Source organism: Mustela putorius, unplaced genomic scaffold, assembly GCF_011764305.1.
Source record: "Mustela putorius furo isolate JIRA1106 unplaced genomic scaffold, ASM1176430v1.1 tig00000174_pilon_pilon_pilon, whole genome shotgun sequence".
Lineage (NCBI taxonomy): Eukaryota > Metazoa > Chordata > Mammalia > Carnivora > Mustelidae > Mustela > Mustela putorius.
In genome coordinates this window covers 26,389,568-26,410,070 of record NW_025421304.1, presented here as the reverse complement: position 1 = coordinate 26,410,070, position 20,503 = coordinate 26,389,568, and the positions used below count along the sequence as shown (strand labels likewise).

The 20,503-nt window shown below is 59.3% G+C and overlaps 2 protein-coding genes across 3 annotated transcripts in view; one reads left to right on the top strand and one right to left on the bottom strand.

Annotated features, from left to right (window-relative positions):
- The window catches only part of ATP6V0D1 (ATPase H+ transporting V0 subunit d1), a 40,004-nt gene extending 30,121 nt beyond the window's left edge, over positions 1 to 9,883 (top strand). The window contains exons 3-8 of the mRNA XM_004744410.2: positions 3,775 to 3,953; positions 5,250 to 5,329; positions 8,655 to 8,732; positions 8,860 to 9,036; positions 9,145 to 9,222; positions 9,324 to 9,883. Coding sequence (XP_004744467.1) covers positions 3,775 to 3,953; positions 5,250 to 5,329; positions 8,655 to 8,732; positions 8,860 to 9,036; positions 9,145 to 9,222; positions 9,324 to 9,485 — 754 coding nt within the window. The 3' untranslated portion in view covers positions 9,486 to 9,883. The remainder of the gene's footprint in view (positions 1 to 3,774; positions 3,954 to 5,249; positions 5,330 to 8,654; positions 8,733 to 8,859; positions 9,037 to 9,144; positions 9,223 to 9,323) is intronic.
- A 423-nt stretch (positions 9,884 to 10,306) lies between these two features.
- On the bottom strand, positions 10,307 to 20,055 carry HSD11B2 (hydroxysteroid 11-beta dehydrogenase 2). Of its 2 annotated transcripts, XM_045076175.1 has the most exons (7): positions 20,038 to 20,055; positions 18,789 to 18,903; positions 18,285 to 18,401; positions 12,003 to 12,215; positions 11,698 to 11,883; positions 11,453 to 11,590; positions 10,307 to 11,269 (listed from the first exon to the last, which is right to left on the bottom strand). In XM_045076175.1, the coding sequence occupies exons 3-7, from the start codon at positions 18,385 to 18,387 to the stop codon at positions 10,848 to 10,850; spliced, it is 1,062 nt and encodes a 353-aa protein (XP_044932110.1). In that variant the 5' UTR covers positions 18,388 to 18,401; positions 18,789 to 18,903; positions 20,038 to 20,055; the 3' UTR covers positions 10,307 to 10,847. The 2 variants fall into 2 exon arrangements, with proteins under 2 accessions (XP_044932110.1, XP_004744643.3); XM_004744586.3 differs by lacking the exons at positions 18,285 to 18,401; positions 18,789 to 18,903; positions 20,038 to 20,055 and adding an exon at positions 15,572 to 15,982.
- Between the last annotated feature and the right edge of the window lie 448 nt (positions 20,056 to 20,503).

Below are 20,503 nucleotides of genomic sequence, written 5' to 3'. Positions count from 1 at the left end.
CTTAGGCCTCCCTATCCTGGCCCTCTAGCCCTCTCTTTCCACAACCACTGTTTTTGGGTCCCAGCAGGGTCTGTACTCCTGGGGCTCTCTAGACCTACCATGGTTTCCGGGTCCTGCATTAGATCTGGCTCCTGCCTTTAGGGAGAGCCAACAGTGACACTCGTCTGGAGACTGAGGGAGAGCCCGCAGGAGCACTTCCAAGCCCAGAAGGCTTAGGTGAAGCAGGAAGACCCAACTGCACCTCTGGGAAGGGGCAGGATTTTAATGATAAGGTGAGGGCCTCACCAGTTCTACTGTGGGCTGCACTTCACTTATCCTAATGGCAGAGGTGAAACTGAGGCTTGACTGGTAGTTTGCTGAGGCCAGAACTTGATATCTCTGTTCATTTTCTGCCCTGGGCAGGGCTCTGCAGGACTCTGATGTGATTGAGCACAGATACTGTTTATGAGCAACCTCTGCTGGGAGCCCTGGGATGGACAGACTGGCTGAGGTACCTAGTCATTGGGGCCTGCCCCCCAGGGCCAAGATGACAGCAGGGAAGCAAGCCACGCTTCTCCAGCAGATGGCGCCAAAGGGCACAGCAGAGGGACTGCTCTTGGCTAGGGGCTCTGAAGACTTCTTGGAAGAAGGGGCTTCCTAAACCCCAACTCGAGACTTCTGTGGGCCCAAGCGAGTCCTAAAGGCTCAGGGTGAGGGAGGGCCTCAGGGAAGAGGAATACAGACTCCCCACTCCCACTCTGCAAGGGCCTCTTTGGCCTGGCGGGCAGCCGCCTGTCCACTCCCCAGCTGTCTTCCTCTGGAGGGAGACGCTGACCAGCTGGAACCTCATTCTCTCTTTTTGAGGCCAAATGAGGGGAGGACTGGTGGAGTGGCTTTCTGGGGGCAGGGAGGCAGCTGCTGAAGCCAGGCGAGGAGGAGGAGGATTTCCCTGCCTGCTGAAGGCCTTGGCTTTGGGGGAGAAGCAAACAGCCTAGCCAGCACCATCTCTACCAGGCCTCCTCTGCCCCTTTTCTCCCAGGAAAGATGATTCTGGCTCTCACTGGGCTAGGGAGAAAAGTAGGGGCTGCTTCTGCAGGAACCTTGTCATTGATTCAGGGAGAGGGAGAGGGCCTGGCATGGGATTATCCAAGGCTGGCCTCGCCTGGGTTAGAATGGGCCCCTGGAGGGGGCTGGGGATATGTGATCATAAGTGACCCTTAACTGGCTCAGCATTTTCCTCGGTGCCCTGCCAGGACTTCTAGCGGGAGAAGCTGGGGGTAGCCAGGGGCTGCTACCACTGGCCCCCACATCTGCTGTTAGGGCCGAAACGTGAATCATAGCTGGCCTGTTCCACATCGTTGGAGGGGTAACGGCAAAGCTGGACGGTAGAGTCCTCCCACAGGGCTCTCCTCTGAGTCCCGGCCAGGACTCTGAGGAGTACCAGCTCCTCCCGTGGGCCCTGACCCTGGCCCATCCCCGACAAAAACAGATACCCTGAGTTGTGGACACAAGGAGTGGGGAGGTTTAGAAAAAGAAAACTGGCTTGTGGGGATCCCTTTGAAAAGACAAGACTAGATGGTGAGTGTTGTGCCAGGGCACAGACACCCTGGAAATGGGGACATAGAGCTCATCTGCCCAGTGGTGTGACAGGGCCGAGTGCCTGTACTTTCTCTTACTTCTTTGGCCATTGGCATTGTTGATGCTGGTGGTTGTGGGACTGATAGGATAGCGTAGGCCTAAGAGGTATGTTCTTCTCCTTGTCCTTGTCCAAAGGGTTGTGAGAATGTAGAAAAGCATCTTCTGGGTGGGAGCAGGGGTCTTTGTGGCTGTCTTGGGGAACAGGATGGCTGGAGTGGGGCTGGATGGAGTGCAGGCAGAGGGCTGTGGGCAGGGACAGGTAGCCCTGTGGTACCATGCTACATGAAATGCTGGAGGCACTGGGCACGAGGGATGCTGTCCAGGGTGGAGGGGATGCAGGCTCAGGCTGGAGGCCAAGGCACAGAGCTCTAGCGAGCTTTCTCTGCGCTCCCTCTGCTCTGCCAGCTCTGTCAGGTCAGGGGCAGAAGGCTGGCCATTTGGGCTTCTTGGCTTGTAGCTACACATGGGCCCGGCCTGAAGCCCTCAGTTGGAGAAGGGGGAGGGGGTTGCTGTCTCTTCTCAGTGCACATCCTGTCGCTGACCCAGCCAGTTTGGGGGCGGAGAGAGGGCAGCTGCCTGGCGCCAAGCCCAGGAGAGCAGAGGTCGCAGCAGGGCGCTGGGCTGGGTGGTTGTTGGGGGAGGGTGCAGCAAGCAGGGGGCGTGGGGGTCAGGCCAGGACAGGAATAGTGACTTTTTCCTCCTGCCGCCTTCCTGGAGGGCCTTGTGAGAGCTCCCTGCGTGGCTGGCCCTCTGAGCTGAGGCCTGGGCTACCCCTTTCCCTTTATTCTCTCAGTATTTAGGGTCACTGCCCACCTCTGTGGACAGCTTCAGCCTTAAGTGCTCAAAATACTGTCCCAGGACAGGGACCTACCGTGGGCCACCCAAACGCTGGGGCCAGGCCTGGGCTTAGTACCTGTTGAGGGCAGCAGCCTCCACCTCGTCTCTGACCCTTCAGTGGTGCCCCTCCCCCCAGGCCTCATCCACTCCCCCATACCCTGAGTTCTTCACTGGTGACAGGCTGGAGGAATGTTGTGGTTATTGCCACCTGACTCTGCCTGGGCCTTCCCCCGATCTTCACCCTGTCCCCGCATGGGTGACTGCGTGGAGCTCTACTGCTGCTCCTTTGTGGCACTGTCTTACAGGTCAGTGGCAGAGCCCCCCACACACACCCTCACTTCTCCACCCCCCCACCAAGTCTGAAGCGGGCTGCCTGCCCTCTCCAGCTCCGCAGCCCCCTCTGCTGCCTGTGCGCTCAGAGCAGAGAGCCAAGAGAGCCAGGGGAGCCTTGGCCTGGGATGACCTGAGCCCCACCTCCAGGCCTCGGCCCTCAGGAGGAGGCCATGCTCCGCCTTTGGAGTGGGGCTGCAGGGGCGGCTATCTACCTGTTCATCTCTGCCCAGCCCGGGGCCCTCCTCCAGAGGCGCACCCCCCCCCCCACTGGCTCCTTCTGGCCTTTCCTCCTTCTCTGGCCTCTTCCCACCCTACCCTTCAGCCTTTCCTCTCCTGGCTAACCATCCCTAGCCTTCCCCACCTAGAAGCCAGATTGACCCTAATGAGACTGGGTCCTCCCTGCCTAGATCCTGCTCATGGGTCCCTAGCACTTGAAATTCAGTCAGGACCCTCAGGCTGGCCTGGACTACCAGTGTCCAGGCCCCAGCCCGCTAGCAGCACTGCCCTGCTTCCCTCCTTCTGCCAACCCTGATCTGTGCTCAGTTCCTCGAATGCAGCGGGCACTTGGGGAATGCCTCCAGGCCTTTGCACACACTGTTCCCTCTTCCCAGAACATGCTTTCATCTCCTACTTCTTTCATCCCCCAGGCTGGCCTTGTACCCCACCCCCCTTGTGCCCTGCTGGAACTATTCACACCGTGGGGTGGTTACCTGTTCCCAACCACTGAAGGGGCGTGAATCTATGCCACATCCCCCAAGGGAGGGGCTGCATGTGTCCCATACTCCTTTCCTCCTGGAGGCGCTGGAGTATAAGGGTGCACCTGGGCAGCAAGGTGAGCCAGTGGTGGTGGCCTGCAGCGTCCTCAAGGTGGCATCACCGCGGAGGAGCCAGAGACCTGTGTGGGATGGGGGCAGGGCACAGTGCTGGACTAGGACCGGCAGACCCTCCTCCCTGACGGGCCTCCCTGCTGTTGTGTGCCCCCTGCAGTTACAGCTACATGATTGACAACGTCATCCTGCTCATCACCGGCACGCTGCACCAGCGCTCTATTGCCGAACTCGTGCCCAAGTGCCACCCGCTAGGCAGCTTTGAGCAGATGGAAGCTGTGAACATCGCGCAGACACCTGCTGAGCTCTACAATGCCATTCTGGTGGACACGCCCCTGGGTGAGCCACTGGGGCTGAGCGGAGAGCAGGGGGGCAGTGCCTCCACTGGAGGGGGGAGTTGATGCTGGGCCCAAAAGGGAGGCCTGCCCCCTGCTGCTTATCTTTATCTTCCTCTCTGCTTCCCTCTCATTCTCTCACTCTGCCTTCTGCTCCTTCCCTGTTGCTTTTCTGGGCCAGGCAGGCTACCCCCCAGGGCCTGCCTCGGAGCGTGTAACTTTGTGAAACTGGCCAATTTCTCAGGATGCAGAAGACGGCTGACCTCATGGAGAGGGGAGAGGCCCAGGTCCCTCAGAGTCTTGGGAGCTCAAACTGTGCTCGTCTGTGGCCCCAAGTGGGGCCAGAGGGGCTGGCTGCCTGTGAGGCAGAGGAGGGAAGCAGATAGCTTCACTGGCCTCCACAGAGCAGGTCCCAGGGGCCAGGTCAGGCAGTGTCCGGCAGGATGCAGGGTTCGTGTCAGAGGCCAAGAAAGGAAGGGGAACTGGGAGCTTCCTGCAGGGCCCCACCTAGGCAGTGCTGGCTCCTGCCTGTCTTGGAGGCTGGGGAGAAGGCGCTACGGCTGTCAGCAGCAAGTGCCCTCATAGCCACAATCCTCGTCCCGAGGGCACCACCTCCAAGAAGTCTCCAGGTTAAAACACTGGTTCTAAGCTGTACTTGTTTCTGTACTAAGAGGCCTGAGCCCTACCTGCTGGGCATATCTGCTGTAGGCTCTCTCAGTAACTCTGAGCTAGTTCATCTTTAAAGAAGAGACATACCGGTGAGTCTGAGGGCCCATCAGGGAAGGGGGCTCTGTCCTGCTCTGGCCTCCACTTGCAGCCCAGCAGTCCGTGCCCACCCAGCTCATTCTTTGTCTGGAAGAGAAAGAGGCTGGTTTTCCAAATGTGGGCCCCAGGCCCTCCCAGGGCTTGCAGATCTGTGGGCATCAGGCCCCAAATCCACAGCTGCCCCTTAAGGAAGGAGGATGTCATGGCCTCTTATGCAAGTCTGTCTCTGGCATGGTCTGAGCTTGGGTCTGCCCCAGAGGCGATTAGATCATGTTATGGCTGGCCGCCTCTTTATAAATCAGTTTTAGGAGCAAGGATGCAGGAGAAGCTCAGGTCAGTGCACATGGCCCCAAGGATTGCTTCTGCCACTTCCCAGGCAATCGCCCAGGCTGGGTTGGGAGGCCCCCAACCCCTGGGCAGTCAGGCCTGTGACAGGAGCCCCCTGTGCCCTGCAGGGGTGGCTGAAACAACAGCTGGATTCTTGCCTTGGCTGAATCCAGTCGCCCACCCTCACCCCCACATCTTTCTTCCCCAGCGGCCTTTTTCCAGGACTGCATTTCAGAGCAGGACCTGGATGAGATGAACATTGAGATCATCCGCAACACGCTCTACAAGGTAGGGCCCTGGCCAGTGGCAGACTGGCCTCTAGGCGGGGCCCCTGCCGTGGTGGGCTGGTGGTTTGGGGGGTTGCTGGGACAGGACGCAGCTGTACCAGGCTCCTATCCTGGGGGCTTATCTGCTTCCTTGCTGGCTCCCACAATGGGCGCAGGCTGCATGGAACAGGTTCTCCGTCTCAGCGCCTGCAGCGGGCCCTGATAAGATCAGCAGGAGTGGCTCATGCCCCATAGCTTGGCCTGTTGGAGCTGGCCTCTGGATGGTCGCTCCTCCTGCAGCCAGGAGGGTCACGGGCTGCCATCCAGGCCATAGCTTTCAGGTTTACCCTGCCTGGACTGTTGCCAGCAAGGACAGGCTTTGAGCAGAGGCAACAGGACACTCAGGATGGAGGGAGGGACCCAGCCAGGTGTAGCCGGGTCACCATGTCCTTCTCGGGTTCCTAGGTCTAGAATCAGAGTCACATCCCAACATCCGCTCCCACTGTCTGCTTCCTCCCCAAGGCTGTGGCATGGGTTGGTGACCCCTGGAGACAGAGTGAGCACAGGATTTGTGGGTCTGCACTGCCCTGGCCCAGAGAGGCTAGGAGCAGGGCTGTGAGCCAAGGCGGGGGGCTGGCTAGGGACCAGTGAAGGACGTTTGGGACAGACTGGGCTCTGGCTATAGTGAGGCACTGAGCTGTGGTGCCAGGACCCCTGATGGGCTACAGCTAGGAACATGGGTCAGGCTCCGAAGTGGGGGCCAAAGAGAGCCCAGGCCAAGGGTCCTGCTGACCTAACCCTGAGAACATCTTTTGGTCGGATCTTTTCAGGGAAGAGCTTCTCCTATCTGGGTTAGAGCTAGGGGCCCAACACTCGGCTGCCGCCTGAGCGGAGGCCCTCCAGTCTGCCTCCAGGAGTCTGGGCTAGAGTGCAGGGGAGGCTGTGGGGGTCGACGAGGAGCCAGCTTGTGAGTTGCAGGGGTGTAGGCAGGGGAGCAGCACATGCAGAAGCAAGCAGGGAGAATGGGCCAAGTGGCACGCAGTTTGCTGTGGAAGCGCAGGTTTCAGACGGACAGCAGGACATAGGTCTGGAAAAAGAGAGGCACAGGATCAAGTCACCCAGGGCCTGGAGTGCCAGGCTGGAGTTTGAACTATTTTCTGGGGATGGGGTTGGCCCGTGAAGGTTCGCAGCAGGACAGAGTATCATCAGAAAGTCCCCTCTGGCTGCAGTATGGAGAGGACAGAGCGGAGAGGTGAGGTTCAGATAGGAAGATTGCCGACTTCTTTGTCAGGACTGCCCTAGGCACTAGGAGGGCATCAATGTCCACACAGGTAAGAGGAGGAAACGGAGGGCTCTGAGAAGCAGGTCAGTAGCCGGAAGCCACTTCCTAGACCCCGGCAGCCCCGGATCACAACCTGGCCCAGCCTGTTCACACAGCACGTGCTCTGCTCTGCCCCGCTAACAGGGAGGCAGGCCAGGTAGTCAGCCGAGGCTGTGCGCGCACCATCTGAGTGCTCCTGCCCGCCCCCAGCTGGCCCATTGCCGGGATCCCTGCCCTGAGACTGGGTGAGGGGTGCGGCTGTCCCCCCAGCCTCACCCACACCCTCACCGGGCCTGACTGGTTCTAGCTGGAGTCACTGGCGAGGGCTGCTCGGGCACTAGCTCATAAACACCGATCCAAGACTGAGGGCACCCTGCCAGGACCGCCAGCTCGTCAGGCAATGTCCCAGCCCAGTGGCCACAGATGGGAGATTAGACGGACCCTCAACCACCTGGCGGGTGGGAACTGTAGGCAGCTGGTGCAACAGCCATGGGCTGGCAGGCTCCAGGGGGCAGGGTGGGGGTGGGGAGATAACCTCAGTACCTGGGCCTTTGGGGTCTTGCCAGTTTCTTCAGCTGCCCTCGCTTCCCGAAGAGAGTTTGGGCCTGTCCCACCATCTCCCCTGACACTGGGCTCAGCCTCTGAAGGGACTGGTATGGCTCGGGGAAGGCTGGTGGCCTCCCCATAGACTGGAGCTACATGCCCCCCACTGGGACAAGCCTGGAGATTTGAGTACAGCCACCCTGGCTGGCTGGGAGGAAAAGAGTGGCTGCGGACAGTCATAGAGGGACTCAATTATCACCAAGCCATGGGAGGATTGGCAGAGGTTTCTGCCCCCCAAGCCCTCTGATTCCTGGGGATCTGCTGTGCTGGGGTCCATTCTCTCCTTCCAGGATTCCGGCTCTCTGACCTATCCTAGACTTCTGTTTCCTCTGACCCCAGTGGTCACCACAGGCCTCCTCCTGAGTCCAGCTTGCCCAGTGCAGCTGGCCAGGTTTTGTCTTTGCTTGTGAACTCCTAAGTCTCATTTTACCCCCTTGGGGCAGCAGACCCTGTGGCTTAAGTCAGCTGGTAGTGGGTGGAAAAGTCTCCAAACCTTGGAGGGAAGACCTCAGTGCTGAAAGCTTTCTAGGCTTCCCAGCTCTCACCCTCAACCCTGAAGAATCATCTCTAGCCTGTGGAGCCACAGTCGCTGTGACCATGCCACCAGAAAGGACCCAGGAGGATCTGAGTGAAGGGAGCTCCCCACGGTCCCGAAGACCATCCCCCTGCCCCCAACCTTGACATGTGTCTGGTTGGTTTTATGAGTGAGTGCTGGCCTGGAACTAGGTCCTGAAATGGCCTGTCCTTTCCTTGTGCCCAGCAGGTCCAGTTTGCCTGGGCAAGAAGTGCTCATTCCCACCACAGCCCATGTGTCCAGCCATTGCACTGCAGGCATGACGTCTGTGAGGGCAGTAATCATCCCTCAGCAGGAGCAGGGCTGGCAGTTTGCTTCCTGCTTAATGGTGCCTGGGAGCTACCTGAGGGATAGAAGGAGTTCTGTGAGGTGGGGGGCCACGAGGGGCTAGGGTGCCCAGTCCAGGTGACCTCGGTGAACTCTCAGGAGTAACCTTCCCTCACTAAGCCCAGCAGCATGTGGTTTGGTGAGGCTGAGGAGGGGGTTTCGAGGAAATGGCAGGCAGAACAGCTGGGGGCAGACCGAGCCCCTCTCTGAGCCTGGCCTCCTGTGGGATGATGGGGGAGGGGCGTGGCAGGGCATGGAAGGGGCAGCACACCACGAGGCTGACGCTCTTCGGCCAGAAATTGCTCGGTCACTCCTGGGTGCAGAGAGGCAGCAGGCCAGCTGATGAACAGTTGGGATTTGTGGATATTCTGAGGCTCTGACATGGGGCCTGCCCCGGCCCCCATGTGATGTTTGGACTCACGGTGCAAGGGTGTGGGGAGGGAAGGAGGGAACGGGAAGGAGGCGGCCCGGCACGTGCCCCAGTTCCCTGCCTGGGTTGAGCAAGCCCCCTGCTTCGCACAGGCCTACCTGGAGTCCTTCTACAAGTTCTGCACCCTGCTGGGCGGGACCACGGCCGATGCCATGTGCCCCATCCTGGAGGTGAGTGCCTCCCTCTCCTCCCCGCAAGCTGCCGGTCCCTGGGAGCCTGGGCTTGGGGGAAGCTCTGCTGGCTGACTGGCACCTCCCTCCCCTTCCCTCTCGCCTTGCTTGTACACCGGCCCCACAGTTTGAAGCCGACCGTCGAGCCTTCATCATCACCATCAACTCGTTCGACACAGAGCTGTCCAAGGAGGACCGTGCCAAGCTCTTTCCGCACTGCGGGAGGCTCTACCCGGAGGGCCTGGCCCAGCTGGCTCGGGCTGATGACTATGAGCAGGTGAAGAGCGTAGCTGACTACTACCCGGTGAGTGCCCTGGCTACAGGGGGACAGGCAGGTCTGCATGCCCAACCCACGGCTGACAGCACGCTCCCACTCACGCTGTCCTTCCCCCCCCGCCCCCCCGCGGGCCAGGAGTACAAGCTGCTCTTCGAGGGCGCAGGCAGCAACCCTGGAGACAAGACCCTGGAGGACCGATTCTTTGAGCATGAGGTGAGGGGTTGCTTCCCTGCCCCTCGTAGGGAGAGGTTGGTGGCTCGGGCCTGACGCTGCTGTCACGGCCACCTGCACACCACACCTGCCTCTGTCTGTAGGTGAAACTGAACAAGCTGGCCTTCCTGAACCAGTTCCACTTTGGTATCTTCTATGCCTTTGTGAAGCTCAAGGAGCAAGAGTGTCGCAACATTGTATGGATCGCCGAGTGCATTGCCCAGCGCCACCGCGCCAAGATCGACAACTATATCCCCATCTTCTAGTGCCCTGGCCCGAGGCTCCCCACAAGTGTGTGTCTGCGTGCGCTGGCATAAAGCCCGTGGTTCATATGCCTTCCCTTGGGGGTAGCACATTGTTCTAGTGACTTTTGGTTTCCCCGAACCTCTATGAGATGGCTCTTGGGCCTAAGAAGGGGCTGGGCACCTGCTCCCCCTGTCAAGGATGGAACCTCCCCCCGCCGAAGGAGGCCCCCTCAGCCCTCTGTTTACAGCCACTGACATGTCTGAGAAGCACGTGCTCATTCCTGAGAACCCCCTGGGGCAGTGGGAGCCTCCTCTTACCCCTGTGGTTGGCCCCAGGGAAGGATAGTTTGTCCTTGAGGCATAACTCTGCAAGCCTCTCCCTCAGCCCTGCCCTGAGACAATAAACCACCCTGAGCCTAGCTGTCTGCTGTCTCCTTCGGGCCCCAGTACCTCTCCCAGACCCCAACTTCCCTCAGGTGCCACCTTGTCGAGCCTGCCCCTACCAAAGCTCCCAACATCCTTTGCTGGCCCTCTCCCTGTGCAGCCAGGTTCTGCAAGGTCGGGGAAGTCACTGGAGGCCCCGGTAGGCCTGTGCAGTTGGGTCCCACTATGCCCTAGGCCAGGGGCATGACCCCCACTTCACTCTGAGGAAGCCCAAATCTGTGGATAAATGATCTTCCCCCAGTTAGTGAAGGGGTAACTCAGTGTGAACCACAGACCCTGTGCCCAGAGCCTCAGCCCATGCTAACCAGCAGGGGTTGCCCAGGCTGTCCCCATCTGTCACCAAACCACAACCTGTCATCCAGGTAGTCACCCCATCCCCACACAGCATTTTTCCATTCTAGGAGAAATAAAAATCTATATTTAAAAGGTGGCAGTCAGGCAAGTGGGGGCAGCAGCCTGCCTGTGGCTGGGGGGGTTGGGGTGGGTGGTCAGGGCCCTAATTCTTGAGCCAGTCAAGAACCAGGATTCACCCTTTGAATTGCAGCACTGAGGCACTGGTGCCTCAAAAAAATCCTGAGGGGGTCCCCACCCCACCCAGTCACTCCTTAGTTTGCAGAGACATTGTCTGCGGGATCCTGTCGAAGTCTACAGCTAAGTCTAGCACAGAGTTCCCCATCCAGCTGGGTTCTCCCAGCTCCATGGTGGAACCTTGTGCCCAAGAGGGTCTGTGTGGGCTCATGAAGCAGTAGAGAGGCCTGGAGGCTTATTGGGAAGCCTCAGCTTCACCAGGCCTGGCCTGGGGCACTGATCAAGTGGGGAGGGCTAGGGTCCTTAAGGCCAGGCTCTAGGGCAGGCTCGGGGGGGTCACAATGCCTGGGGAGGGCCAAGGGCTCCTGGGACCTCCTCTGCCGAAGCAGCTAGGCCATCTGTGGGCACTGCTCACTGGGCTGCCACGGGGGAAGGGCCTGGGTCTGGGTCCGGGCCCGGGTCCTGGGCTGCATCCTGAGCTGGGGTGGAGCCCGGCTGGCCGGGCCGCAGTGCTCTTGGCAGACAGTGATTGATGAAGAAGGTCTGCAGGAAGCGGCGCCGCAGGCCCTCAGGCAGGTAGTAGTGGATGAAGTACATGAGCCCCAGGCCATGGCCCGGGTAGTAGCGGCGCCGTGGCTGAACCGCCAGCAGTGCATCGGTGATGGCATCTACCACCGGGCTGAGGTCTGGCAGTGCCAGGCGCAGTGAGTGCAGGAACTGCCCGTGTAAGTGCTCGATGTAGTCCTCGCCGTAGGCCTGGAGCAACTCTTGGGGCAGGCTGGCCAGCAGCAGCTCCTTGCGCTGCTCCCACTGGCCCACATTGCGCACAGACTCTGGGGGGAGGGAGCGAGCGGCAAGGTCAGGGTGAGGTCAGTTAGGGAAGCCAAAGCCAGACTCAGGTCCATCTACCCCCAAACCGATCCCTGCCTCCAGCCCGAGCCTTGCCCATTCCTCAGCCCTGATCCCACCCCAGACAGGACCACACCCACATGCCCCATCCCAAACCCAACCCCCACCTGTTTTAAAGCAGCCAGGCTGGATGACGCTGACCTTGACCCCCCAGGGCAGGAGTTCACAGCTGAATGTGTCCATGAGCAGCACCATGGCCGCTTTGGAAGCCCCATAGGCGGCCAAGCATGGGTATGGCATGTCTCCTGGGGAGGGATTGGGAGTGAAGCAGCTCAGCCAGGGCCAGAGGCTCTGGCATCCCTCCCCACTCTGCAGCAGCACCTTTTCTACTCTAGTGGGGAAGGGCACTCACCTGCTGGGCTGCCCAGAGTCACAATGCGGCCCCTAGAACGGCGCAGCAGTGGCAAGAGACCCTTGGTCAGCTCAAGCGCACCGAAGAAGTTCACCTCCATGCAGCTGCGGAAAGTGGCCACTGGAGACAGCTCCACATCAGCCACCACATCATTGTAGCCTGCGTTGTTGACCAGGCCCCACAAGCCTGAGAAGGGGTGAAAGAAGAGCCCAAAGATCCGGGTCAGGGCAGCGGCAAACCTCTAACTCCTGCCCATTCACTCCCACCCAAGCACACTCTCTCCTGGGGGAGCCACGGCCACTGACCTGTGCTGGTGGTGTGGGCCTTTGTGAACTCCAGTGCTCGGCTGATGTCTGCTGGCTTGGTTAGGTCCATCTGCAGCAGCCTTAGGCGAGGGGAACAGCAGGTGCGCAGCTCTAGGGCACCGGGGCTGTCCAAGTCCAACACGGTGGCCAGCACCGTAAAGCCCATGGCGTCTAGCTTCTTGGCCGCCTCCTTGCCAAAACCAGAGTCACAGCCTGGCCAGGGCAGAGCAGCCAGTCAACTCCTACTGTGGCCCAGTCCGGCCCAAGACAACTCTAGGATTCACCGGGGTCCAGACAGGATCCAGGCCCCTGGATATCCAGTCTTCAGCAGTCAGCAGCCCTCCCTCCTTCCCAGATTTGCCTCTACAGGCTTCGCCCCTCTGGCTGAGCACCTGGGCCCCAGCTCTCTCATAGCTGCCAACTCCCTGACTCCCCATAGCTGCCCCAAACATGGCTTACAAGTCCCACTTTACAGATGAAGACACAAAGACCGAGGAATTCAAAGTTGCTTCCCGAAGTCACTTAGCCAGTAAAGAGGACGGTCAGGACTCTCCTGGAGGTCAGCGGGAGACCCTGCCTGCTTTGCTCTCAGGCCTCAGCTTGCGGGTACAGTAACACAGGCTCTCCCTTTCTCGCTGCCCTTGCCTGGGCTTCTTCCTCTTACCTGGCCTAGGAAGCAGCCCCTCTTTGGTCCTGTCCCATCTTGCCCCCTTGAATCCATTCTCTACCTAAGCAGCCAGAGGGATCTTTCCAAAAATGACAGTATCACTCTGCGGCTCAAAACCTTTCCAAGCCCCCCGCCCTCCCCCACCACCAAGCCCTCAGGATGAAGCCCAAGCTCTCCGTGCACGTCATCACAACCTGAGCCCCACCTCGCTTCCCGGCCAACACCCCTACTATTGTTCCAGGCTGCAGGCAAGCAGGAGGCCAATCCCCACCTCACCCTTGACCCCTAGTCTTGGAATGCCAATCAGTGGCAACAGTGGGGCATTCTCTGAGCCTCAGACCACTTGCCCCCAGGACAGGCAAGATGATGGATGGAGAAGAGAACAGACCTGCATTTGAATCTCTTCCCACACCCAACAAGTGTGACCTGAGGTCAGTTACCACTTGAGAGACTTAATTTCCTGTCTTTGGTATGTGGAGAGAGGAACCACCAGGCAGAGCCAGAGTGAGGGTCTCATAAGCCATGCCCCCTTCCTTGATTGTTCCCATTCTGGTCCTGATTCCTGGGCAACCAGCAAGGGGAGGGAGAGGTCCTTGAGGGCTGAGGCTCTCTGAAGCCTCTCTCCCTGGAGGTCCTGCTGAACAGAAGCTTCACAGGAGCCCTGCTTCCCCAGTTCTGGACAATTCTGGACACTCTGGGATGGGAAGCCCTCTTCACCTCAGCCCCATCCCCTCTGCTGCGGCAGCGAACAAAGCTGAGCAGGGAGGGGGCTGTGAGCTGGGCTTTGCGTGGGTGGCTGGGAGACTGCAGACAGCCCTGGGCTGATGGGTCTTTCCAGGGCCAGTGTGGCTCCAGGAGGCAAGGGAGCACCTGTGTGCCCACTCGAATAAGCTCCCTCCCGGAGCAGACAAGCCATTCACAGGGAGAGGGAAGCCTTCCAGAGCCTCAGCTCTGTGGCCCCAACAGTCACCCATGCCTTACACACCCTCTTGTTCACCTGTACACACACAGATACCTGTACATACCTCCAACCTGCCTGCCTATTCACACGGGGGTTCATGCCCAGGAAACCCCCTGCCACCATCGGTACACAGATGTACACACAAGGCACTCAGCCACTCAGCCCAAACTCTGACCCCATGGCTGAGCTCTTGGAGTGGCCTTGGGCAGCAGTTTTCAGGGGAATTCTCAGGCAGCTCTGGCAGGCTCAAGACACCGTTTCTGGCAGGTGAGGCAGGGCCTGGGCACCTCTTTGTCTTGCAGTCAGGTGGTGAGAAAGGAACCCGCAGAGAAGCTGGACTGGGCTGAGCAGCGCTCCCATCCCAGAGTTGCGGGAGCCCAAGCCTCAGCTGGCGTCCCACCTCTCCCCTTAGTCTCAGGCTCAAGGCAAGGAGAAGTAACAGCAGCAGCATGAAGGCCTGAGCGGAGATCTCAGGAAAGACTGCCCACTGGGTCACTGCCCACTGCTGGTCAGTACCAGCTGATAGCCCGGGTCCTGTTGAGGCAGCTCACATATTAGAAGGCAGAGCCCACAACCTAGTTCCTGCTTCATACCAGGAGGGTCTGTATCTTTCCTTCTCCAATCCCTTGAAATTTCATACTGTACCCTGAACTCAGGTCCCACGCATCCAGCCTGAACCCTGCTTTAACTCCGCCCTCTTGCTGAAGCCCAAAAGCCCTCATGCCATCCCTACTCCCACCCACCTCAGCAATCTGGCTTCTTACCTGGCATTCAGGGCCTCTTCTGAGGAAACAACCTCATATCCTACCACATCCCAGCAGCCGGGCTAGTTATGGACTGTCCCCTACCCAGGCCATGCTCATTCCTGTCTCAAACCTTTGTCCCACATCCACGCTTTGTCTGATCCAAAACACCTTCCATCCATCTTCACTCATCCTTCCAGGCCCAGCACAAGGATGGCCTCTGGGAAGTTCTCCCAGGTCCATCTGATCATGCAAGGGCCCCTACTGGACAGAGCCTCTAAGAAGCTGGTCTAGAGGCAACCCTCAGAGGCAGGGCCCAATATAAGGGCAGAGCTCTGAGAACCTGTCCAAAGCCATGGGGATTGGGGGAGAACTAGGCTGCCCCTCCCCCCATACAACAGAGCCAGTTCCCCCTGGCCTTTCTCCCCCTCCCCACTTCCGGCTAAGCCTTAGTCGCCCCCTGCCCCCCCACTACCGTCCTTCTGGTGACAGATTTATTCCCTGCTCTAGACAAAGGGAACTCTGCCAGGCAGCAAGAGGCACCTGAGTACAGCCCTCCAAGACCTCCTTCCTGGGCACTGGAGGAGGAATTGTGGGGTGGGGTGCTGGTTGCAGACTCTGGACGGCTACCTCAGCAGTTTGGGGATGGGTGGCAGGTTCTGAGAGGCAGCTGAATGAACGGATGCCTCTCATGGTGACCTCAACCTTTTCTGGAGTCTAAGGATCCCAGTCAACTGGGGGGGGGGTGCCTCAACTCCCCATCTAAGCGTCTTCCTCTGACCCCAGGGAAGAGGAGATAGGGCATCCCATGTGGGGATGTTAGGCAGAGGTCAAGGGGTGACCATCCTCTGAAGTCCTTCGGAGCGCGCCTCTGTCCAGAGACTGCTGTCTTGAAGAGGGGCATAGCATAAACCCCAAACTCCAGGAGGTTCCGTCTTTCTCATCTAGCAGTTGTCCCTGCGCACCTGCCCACTCCCGGCCTCATTCTCCCTCGAACGCTCTCCACAGCGGCAGGTAGTTAACCCGGACTTAGGGAGGTGCCTTGCGCTTCCTACTTGGCTCACTCCCGGCACCCAAGAGAAGGCGACACTCCCACTCCTGAGCTAGGGTCCCGCCTTGCCTTGGAGTGCTCAAGGGGAGCCCTCTGGGGGTCTGGTCCCGCCCTCGAGCCTGGAGTCCCCGCGCTTCGCGCACTCACCGGTGATGAGCACCGCGCGAGTGGCCACGGGCAGGCGCGGCGAGCGCGCCAGGCGGGACAACGCGATCCAGCCGGCGGCGGCCAGCACGGCGAGTGCGGCCAGCGGGGGCAGCAGGCGCTGGCACAGCCAGTCGAGCGCAGCCAGCAGCGCCAGCGCCGCCAGCAGCGGGCGGCCCAGACGCAGGTCTGCGCGCAGCAGCTGCAGCAGAGCGCGGGCCGCCACAAGCAGCCAGGCACCGCCCGACGGCCAAGGCCAGCGCTCCATGGCGGCTGGGCCGGGCTGGGCCGGGGCGGGGGCCGGGCTGGGGAGCAGGGAGAGGGACTTGGGGGCCGGGGAGAGGGGCGCGGGGTGCAGCAGAACACCGGCCAAGGACTGGAGGGGCACTCGCTTTCTCTGTTCGCCCTCGGGCCGAGCTTATAAAGAGCCCCGGGGGGCGGGGGAGAGGGCGGAGCTGAGGCGGGGAAGGGGGCGGGGCTTTCCTCCACTTCTCACCCGCACCCTCCTCTGGGCAGGTGCCCCCCCTCCGCCCCGCCCCTGCGGCCAGATCTGCTTTCTAAGAAGCCGGAACAAAGTCCCAAAGTTGCTGCTAGAGGAGGAGCCGCCTAGCCGCGGACCGTGCCGGGAACAGGGCCGGTCGGTGTAGCCCTCGTCCCTTGCATCTGCTCACCCCTTCGCCCACACCCCCTCCACGCTCCCAAGGCCGCTGACCCGCCGCTCCCAGGTGAGCACACCCACCTCACACTTGTTTGGGACACCTAAGGACACTTAGAACCACCATCAGCTTCCCACACCGACAGCACCTGTGCTGGCCTCCTGGCCTGCGGAACAGCTTGGAGAAGCAGCCCGCCCTCACCCGGCCGGCCGCCGCAGCCGCAGCGGGCACACGCGCCGCACTCCCACGCCGTGCACGGCCGCAGGTCCCGCGCGCGCGCGCGCAAACACACACAGACACACACACACTCACACATACACTCACACACACACGCCCTGACGCGCGCTCACACCTAAGCTGCCCGCGGCCACAAAACCGGCTTGTGGCGGGTGCTGGGGGGAGCAAGATGACTGCCCAGGTTCTTGGGAGTCTCTTGCCCCGCCTTCCACCTTCCCTCCAGGGCCCAGTCCTGGGGATGCACCAACCCCACCTCCTTCTGCGAAACAAGTGTACGTGTGTGGGAATGCAGGTGTGTGTGTGTGTGGCGGAGGCGGGTGCTCACAGAAAGTGTCTAGGCCTCCCATTACTTCCAGCCCACCCTCCAACCCATACTCCAGGCCAATGGGGACACCTGGAGAGTCAGTGAGGGCAGCCTCTAGGACAAAGTGATCCCTGTCCTACTCCCATGATCCCGCAGGGTATAAAATAAGTGATGTGAGTGTGGGTGCATTTCCCTGCCTGTATATATGAAGATCTGTGTTTGTGTGTGGCCCAGCGGCCCCCCATCCTGCCCACCCCCTTGTCTGGCACCCTGTATTTGGCATCCATGCTAGGGCTCTGCCAGGCACTAGGAATTGGTGCCAGCATTTGGCTGCCAGGCCTGATTTTGAGGGCAGTAGGTGCACCCCATGGCAGAAGGAGTCCCTGCTTCCTGTGGGCCTCTGGATCTTGCCCACTGCCTCATCTATGCCCAAACTAGGTCCTGGGAGGTCATGGACCCCTCCTAGCCTTGTGCCCAATCTCTATCTTAGGTGCTCAGGCTCTGTGCCATGGCTTAGAGGCAGTGTCTCCTTCAAAGCCTTCTCTGACACCCAGGCATAGCTCCCTCTTGGGCCAGGGGAGTTGCAGGGAGGGGGCTGGGAGCCATTTAGGAAGGGACCTCTGGGTTGAGGGCCCATCTCCTGTTCAGAGCCACTTCTGTGCCTTTAAGTATTCCTCCTCCTCTCAGCACAGACGGCAGGCTAGCTCTGGCCTGGGGAGGAAATGTGTGACTACCTTGAGCACATGACCTTGTGTACCTGTTTGTACCAGTATTTGCAAACACTTGTGTCCATGTCCTGTGCCATGACCTGCAAGTGCCTGAGAGTGCACTTGTGTATGTTGTGTGTGCTTCTGGTGACTCTTTCTTTGTCTGGGCCATCCTTTGGAAACTCAGGGAAACATTCCTTTTCTAAAACCTGCTGACTCCTGTTGCTCTGAATCTATGGCCCAAGCTCACAGGTAGACACAGAAGCCTTGGCCTAGCTTCCTGACCTGAGCTGTAGACCCTGGATTTGTGGGAACCCCCACCCCACTTTGTCACCCTATTGAAAGTCTGGCTATGGTTTCTCCTGCCTTGGTGTGTTAAGGGCTTCCTTGGGAGCGGGACAGGCATTTAAAGGAGGAAGTGGGGTGGGGGGTCCCAGGCAGTCTTCAAGGTCAAGGCCACACAGGTAGTCCTTAGCACTTGCTGAACTAGAACCCAAACTCTGGGAAGTGGAAGAGGGACAGCAAAGTGAGAACACAGAGTGAGAAGCAGAATCCTACATTGTCCTGAGAAGGAACCATGAAGAATCCTGACTTATCGGGAAGCCCATGGTGTGGAGAAAGACTTGTTGAGAGGGGGTATAGAGAATTGCCTTTGATTGCGGAGTATAGGATGGCTAGGATGGGGAGGGGATATTTCCAGCTCATCTTTTGGGATTCTCTGCCACCTTGGACAGAACCATTAGTCTTGTGTGATTTGGGTCTTGTGGAACAGGATGATCTGCCACATTTTTATATGTGCCCACCCAGCTTACCCAAATTCACCCTACTTCCAAGGCCAAGAGGCCAGGCCTCCTTCCTAGGATCTATGTGGCAGTCTTCTGTGGCCTCCTCGGCAGCTGAACCCTTAGCCCTCATCAGGTGGAGAAGTTCTGGAAGTAGAAAGAAGGTGGTTCAGGCAGTCATGGATGGGAGGGGCTGGCCCAACCCTGTCTGAGGCCTGCTGCCAGCTTGTGCCTGCCCAGGGGCAGAGAACCAGCCTCTGCCAGAACGAGGAGTCTGGGCTGGCAGGGGCCTCCAAGGAAGAGAAGGGAAGGGAGGCAGAGGGCAGTAGCCCCAACTGATAAGGCAGGGCCTGACAGGGTCAATGGAATGAAGAGCAACCAGAAGGATCAGAGCCCCCTAGTCACCCCACCCCTAAGCCCTCAGCCCATTGTCTCCCTGAGTCCTCAGTCTGACATCCCCCTCACTGCTAGCCACCACCCATGATCTCTCCTCCCTCTTGGTCAGAAACCTGGTGAGGCAAACCCTTAGCTTACCCCAGGCTCTAGAGGGTCACGGGTTGGTGGGGGGCTGGCAGGCTGGCTGGGCTGCTCCAGGTGAGTCTCGCAGCTCACTGGCACCATCTGCTGGCCTCGCTGGAAGGGCGCTGCTCTGAGGGGATAGAGTGAAGCTGAAGGCGGGATTTGAGGATGGGGGAACAGAAGCACACGTGGTGGGCCATCCCAGTCTCCAAGAGTTCACCCTCTGTCCCCTGGCCACACTGGGGCTCCTGGAGCCAAGACTCCTTCATCATGTCTCCCTCCCTTGGTGGTGCAGCTCAGGGGCAGCAAAGTCCCAAGGAGGCCCTGCCTTGCCCTCTGGTCCCTCCCAGCACAGGGCAGAGGGGCCCATCTTTCTGGCAATGGCCAGTACCCCCACTGAGGTTCCAGACCCCATCGCCCCTATCCTCAGAGATAGCAAACTTTTGTTCAGTTTCTACTGGATGCCAGCCCCTGTGGTGGGTGTCCTGGGTTCATAACAATAACCCGCCTCTTCCACTGGTGGCTGCAACAGAGAACATCTTTCACCTCAATCCCATACAACTCCCCTCCAGCACTGTTCTTGTGCTCCCCTCTCCTCATTTCCTTAAATTTATCTACAATCGCCATCTCCACGCTCTCCCCGCCCCCACTCTAGCTCTGCCTGGCTCCCCCTCCTGACCTCACCAAAGGCCACCAGAGGACTACATCCCATTTCCCAAATGCCACAGACACATCTCTGCTCAGGTGTACGTGAGCTCTCACTTCAGACTCAGGGGTACTTGAGCCCAGTCTGGGATCTTGAGAACTGTGTTAATGCGGGACCATGTTTGCCACATGCGGCCTCATAAAATTTCGTTTCTGTGGGCCAAAGGAGAGCTGGGAATGGTCTTGAGCAAATGAGATACCTGTCCCAGTTGCCAGGAAATGAATTTAGGGATGGGGGGAGAGTGGAGGCTGGAAGTCGTGTTGCGGTATCCAGACAAGGGACAGAAGCAGAGGTCTGCTTTGGGCTAAGTGAGTCCAAGATGCTTGTGGATATGCAAGAGCTGAGCCCAGAGGCACCTGGATGCCAGCCGTCTCCAGCACATAACACGGCTCCGTGGCACAGGAGCCCAGGAGATCACCGACCCACCTTCATGTGCCCTAGGCATGAAGTGAAATCCCTCTGTTTTCAGAGGTACGCTATCTAGGCTGTGCATCTGGAAATCCGGCCCTTTGGTTAGTGGGGAAGGGTGAGGCAGGGGAAGCCTGGGATATCACTTACATTTTCAAACTGTCTTGCACCCTCCTCAGAACTTTTCTTTTGCCTCTAGGATTGAAGGCAGATATTTGGGGATTAGGCCCTCGAGTTTGGGAAACACTAAGAGAATGTGCTCAGAAGCGTTTTCTAGACCAGCCCTGGGGGGGAAAGGCAAGCCCAACTGAGAACACCTGCCAGGAGTGCTTGGCTGACTCCAGGTGAAACCGGCTATCTCGGATCCCACAGTGTGGTTTTTGAGTCATTCATAACCTTCTGCCACATTTCCTGTGTGTTTGTCATATGCCAGTCCTGTGTGTGGTGTCCTTGTCCCTTATTTTATTTACTATGCTCATATAGTCCCTGGGAAGCAGGTACTATACATGAGAGAACAAACCCAGGGGCACCTGGTGGCTAAGTAGGTTAATCAGCCGACTCCTGGTTTCTGCTCAGGTCATGATCCCAGGGTCCTAGGATCCAGCCCCAGGGCGGA

Bases quoted from the DNA above. Each gene is read 5' to 3' on its own strand.
- HSD11B2 (XM_004744586.3), bottom strand. From the start codon at position 15,836: ATGGAGCGCTGGCCTTGGCCGTCGGGCGGTGCCTGGCTGCTTGTGGCG. The intron at 11,884-12,002 runs GTCAGTGGCCGT...ACCCCTTCTCAG, and splicing joins GGCCCACACCACCAGCACAG to GCTTGTGGGGCCTGGTCAAC. The intron at 11,591-11,697 runs GTGAGTGCCCTT...ATCCCTCCCCAG, and splicing joins GACTCTGGGCAGCCCAGCAG to GAGACATGCCATACCCATGC.